Source organism: Lycium barbarum, chromosome 9 (assembly GCF_019175385.1).
Source record: "Lycium barbarum isolate Lr01 chromosome 9, ASM1917538v2, whole genome shotgun sequence".
NCBI lineage: Eukaryota > Viridiplantae > Streptophyta > Magnoliopsida > Solanales > Solanaceae > Lycium > Lycium barbarum.
In genome coordinates, this window is record NC_083345.1 from 83063800 (window position 1) to 83069166 (window position 5367).

Genomic DNA, 5367 nt, shown 5'->3' on the forward strand with positions numbered 1-5367 from the left:
TAAGTTCTAATTAGATATAAAATTTTAGTTAATTTCAAGAATAATGAATAATTTAGTATTTACAAATACGACACCTCCATGGCTCTCCGTTAATTATTTGTTAATTATGGCATTGTTAATATTTGTTAATTATGTCATTGTTAATATATTTATTTCTGAAATTGTTTTTCCCATGTTAATTACTTGTTTATCCCATGTTAATCGTTAAATAAATTAGTTCTTTTTTTATTAATAATATCTTCTTTTTGATTCCTGGTGGATGAGATAAAAAAAAAAAAAATCAAAAGCCAAAGGCTTTTTACCACCAAGCCAAGTTGATTAAAGTAACAATGTAGACACTTTTTATTATTTTGTATGTTCACTAATGCTATTTAACTTGTTTTCTTAAACTCAATTTGGAACCTTGAAATTGACATTGAAAACATCATTATCACAGAATTATGGAATTGAAATATATTTTTTGCCATTAGATTTTAAAAAGAAATTATATACTCGATTCTTTCCAATTAATACTTTCACTATTTCCAATGTGATATATTCCACAATTAATCTTTGACACAATTTCATTATATGTGTGATATTTGTTTTCTCTATCATACTAACTTTTGTAATATTAGTTCATCATATTTTTCTCTGTGATAGTAAAACAATAAAAAAAAAAATTAAAATTAACGTCTTAAACTTGCAAATACCCTATGAAATGGAATAAATGTAGTATTACTCCCTCCGTTTAATTGATGTGAACCTATTTCCTTATTAGTCCATATAAAAAAGAATGACCACTTTATATATTTGAAAACACTTTACTTTTATGCAATGATTTATAGTCACACAAAATTCATGTGACTCATTTAACACCATAAGTTTAGAAGCCTTTCTCTTCTTTCTTAAATTTTGTGTTCAGTCAAATGAGTTCATATAAATTGAACCGGAGGGACTAGTAATTACGGAACCTTATCATTAGTACAACCTGAGTCAAACATGAATATTTAATATGACGCAAAACATATTTGTTCTATTAATTAATTTCAATTTTTCGACAACCATATGATGATTAAGATATAGATCGGATGAACATCCTGTTGAGTTGTGGATACACATGCAACATTGCAACTTGGTATCTTAGGTCATTATTAGTATTATCCTTCAAATGTGCCATTTACTTGCTTCAATTGACTAGAATTTAACATCTACAATTTTGTATATGTATACACATAAAGAGTCCATGTACACATGCACATATTTGTCGCCACACATGTATATACATGTACTTTACGACATCATCCATGCAAATCACGCATGATTTAAAAAAGTCCACAAATGGAGAGAGAATGGTTCTTTATATGCCCGTTGAAGAAATTTCATTCCTAATTCCAGCAACTTTTTCTTCCTTTTGCTGCAAGGAGAATTCTTCTTACGAACAAGTCTTCATTTTCCTCTAGTAGTTGCCAAGGAAAAGCATAGGCAGCTCTGTTGCCTTTGTTCATTTTCCTCTATGGTTTTCAACATCTTCTGAAGGGCGACAATTAGGTTTTTGAAAAAATAAGCAGGATGAAAGGAGGAGGCGGTAGTACAGAAGATTCAAAGTTAAGCCCCAAAATCCAACTTGAATTCGAAGAAGAGGAGGAGGAGGAAGACGATCTCGAGACAGAAGAAGATAGCAAAGCTAAAGGTACAACAAGAACCAGCTCTAGTAACAGCACGGTTGAAGAGAATGGTAAAAAGACCAATTCAGGAAGTGTACGGCAGTATGTACGCTCAAAAACTCCGAGGCTACGGTGGACGCCTGAGCTCCATCTTCGCTTTGTTCATGCTGTTGAAAGATTAGGAGGTCAAGATAGTAAGTATAGAGAAGAATTGAGATTTTATTCAAAAGAGAAATATCTCAAATATCCCCAGTTTATTAATTAGTGTCTAAATTTTTTATTTCTAATAAAAATAGAAGAATTTTTTTAGATTGATTCTACGTTAAAGAAAAAAAAAATTGTATGTATACTCATTGATCAAATATTAGTTCACTTTATAGTCTGATAGATCTTCTGAAAAACTGATTATAGTGAGGTTTTAAAAATAACTTCGCATAATTTTTTTTTTCAGGAGCTACTCCAAAATTGGTTCTTCAATTAATGAGCATTAAAGGCCTCAGCATAGCGCATGTCAAGAGCCATCTTCAGGTATATAAACTTGCTGCAATTTACATATTAATTCTCAGTTGCAATTCCAGCTTAATTTTGCTTAGCAAACTCATGTCTTTTTCCTCTATCTGGAAATCATTTCAGATGTACAGAAGCAAGAAAACTGATGATCCCAATCAAAGTAAGTTCTTTTTTTTTTTTTTTTGAAAAAAAAATTGTTGTCTCATTAGTAGCTGTTTCAAAACTAGGGTTTCTGAAATAGCTGTTGGTGATGAACATGTTTTTAATCGACTAAAATTCTATATTTTGCAGCAGTTTCTACAGATGGAAGATTCCTACTTGAAAATGGAGATCACCACATTTTCAATCTTACCCAACTTCCTAGGCTACAAGGGTTTAACCAAACTTCTTGTTCGAGCTTAAGGTACAAATCAATCTCGTACATAAGTTATCCCTAATTTGTAACAGAAATTAAATTAATGTCGAATACAAGAAACTTGAATTGCATTTTCTTAATATTTTTTTCTTCTGATTATTCAAGGTACGAGAATGCTTTATGGAATCGCCAAGCTAATTCTGTGTACAATCCTTATAACATGAATATTGGGGGTGTCTCAAGTATGAGTACTAGGCATGGGTTTTCAAGCCACATCAATGGCCACTCATCAAATGGTCAATTATTTCCATGGAATAAAACCCTTGAACTTGAGAAAAATAACCAACACAGGACTCAATTCCTTCAGAATCAAAGATTTTGGCCGACTCAAATCGGCACAAGCTCTGCAAAACAAAATCCCCTAATGTCAATACCGGTAAATAGAAATAGAGATAAAGATGAGATAGTCACGCAATTCAACAGAAGAGAGCAAGACATGATGACACAACTGCGCACTAATAATTCCCTTTCCTCGAGGGGAAAAGGATGGATGAGTGATGAAGTTGCAGGGACGACGACGACAACAACAACAAGCACATCGAATAAAAGAAAGAATCAAGATTCAGAAAGCAATCTCGATTTGAATCTTTCACTGAAAACAAGAGAGGATAATGATGATCATCAGAAAAGATTGAAAGCTGAAGAAGTTGGGAATCTTCTTTCCCTTTCTTTGTTCTCATCAAATACAAATACTACTGCAGTGGATGACGAAAATAATGCAAAAAAGGCAAGTACCCTAGATCTGACTTTGTGAATGGAGACAATATTCTGAGTGAGATTTTGAGGTACTTGTTTGATTAAATAGTAGTAGCATCATTTGCAGCAGATCCTTGTCCCGTGTATATGCTAGCTGCCATTGTGCAAAAGGTAACCTTGTCCGTTGCTTGTCTTGCTATTCCCAATTTGTATGCATAAGTCACTAGTAATATATCACTGAGGAAACCTAGGCACCAATTAGTTAGTTTTATTTATCCGAATTTTTACTCATCAACATTATTGGACAATGGGAATAAATGGAAATATAAATTAAACCCAACTCTTGGTCCTCGGCCTTGTTGTACACCTAATTTTCTTGAAAAACTACTCTAGTTGTCAGTTAGCAGTGCAAATAATTATTTAGAGAGACTTTGAATTTATTTTGTCATTCTTCCAAGAATCTCCTTGGTGATCCAATTGAATGCATGTGTATATGTTTCAGTGCAGAATGGGCTTAGGAATCATTTATAAACTCGTCAAATTTCATTTTATTTTTTTATATAATGGTTAGAAGTGAAACTAAGAGTTAAACACTTCGACAGTGTATATAACTCTCTTCCATGAAAAATAATCTATGAAGAAAGATATCTTCTACAAATTAGGTAGGTTTTGGAATGATGCGAATGCACATACATTAGGTATTTGCCGTAAAGAATTTCTTATGTTAATTAGCCGGAGATCCTATTTGCTTGATAGACCGGAATGTATGTTGTTTTTTCCTCTAAGTTATTCCTTCTGTCCCAAAAAGATTGTCCTCCTTTCTTTTTTACTCTGTCCCAAAAAGGTTGTCCCCTTTCTATATTTAGAAACAATTGAAGTTTATGAGATGATTTACAGCCACACAAATATCTAATGCTTATTTTGGACCACACATTTCAAAATTCTTCTTTTATTTTTTAAACTTTAAGCCAAGTCAAAAGAGGACAATCTTTTGGGGATGGAGGGAGTACATTTTAGCTATATATGAATCATAGTATTCAGTTTCTTTAGAGTAGACTCAAAGTAATGTTATGTTTGTCATAATATCGTGCTAATTTCTTATTTAAGAGAAATTATAATGAATCTTGAAACCGGAAAGAGGGCATTAGTCAAGTTAGCTAGTTTCTATAATTAGAAACTCATCTATTCATTAGGATAGAATCATGAGATATGAAAGATCAGTTAATTCACTTCATACATATTTGTAACACAAGTTTGTTACGTGTAGATAACATGCTATCTCATAGATATATAGAGTTTGGAACCACAAGGAGTTATCTCTTTCATGTGACTAGCTAATTACTTGTGAAACTTTCTCATTTCTTATAAAGTGCACCGAGACCGAGTAATCTATCTCCCTCACCCCCATTGTTTCTCATTCGGCTAGATATAGATATGCGGATAAAAAATTGTTCATTCATCCAACCAATTAATACGAGACATATCTCGTGTGTGTTATCTTTATACCAGTTAATCATGATTAAATACGTAAATGGCACTATGAATTATAAGTTTGACAAGTTTTTACTTATGCACACCAGTCCATTAGCACATTAACCAATGTGTGCTTTTACATGTGTGTTTTGAAATTCGCATAACATAGTTCTAGGATTATCTGGGTTTTACCCCTTGACCTGTGTGCTGCACTTCACTTTCATACATTTTAACTGCGATTTTCCCTATCAAAAGTTGAACTCCTAGTGAAATCTTCAATAACGCACTCTCACTAACATCATATATAATCTAGCACATACCGCTTCTAATACATGTATACACTGTGGTCTGTGAAGAATAGAGGCTTTAGATGTATTTTTTTTTTTCACAGTGTACCTTGTTTATGTGCATTAATTCCAGATACATTTCTTAAGTAGTACTCCTTGTATATATATAAATATATCTTCTTAGTGTTTAAAGTAGAAATTGATTAAACGATAATCGGTTCACCGTTAGTCTGCCGCACTCAAATCTAGCTAAGATAAATAAAAACGTTGAAAGAACATAAGTCATCTTAGAAAAATATAATCTTACGGACAATTCTTTTTTATAAACATAATATATAAT

At 32.3% G+C, this 5367-nt stretch overlaps 1 protein-coding gene across 2 annotated transcripts; it reads left to right on the top strand.

Moving 5' to 3' along the window:
• Window positions 1-1362: 1362 nt before the first annotated feature.
• Window positions 1363-5045, top strand: LOC132611066 (two-component response regulator ARR10-like). Of its 2 annotated transcripts, none has more exons than XM_060325481.1 (5): window positions 1363-1840; window positions 2098-2174; window positions 2280-2316; window positions 2448-2559; window positions 2677-5045. In XM_060325481.1, the coding sequence occupies exons 1-5, from the start codon at window positions 1552-1554 to the stop codon at window positions 3323-3325; spliced, it is 1164 nt and encodes a 387-aa protein (XP_060181464.1). In that variant the 5' UTR covers window positions 1363-1551; the 3' UTR covers window positions 3326-5045. The 2 variants fall into 2 exon arrangements, with proteins under 2 accessions (XP_060181464.1, XP_060181465.1); XM_060325482.1 differs by having other exon boundaries at window positions 2451-2559.
• Window positions 5046-5367: the final 322 nt, after the last annotated feature.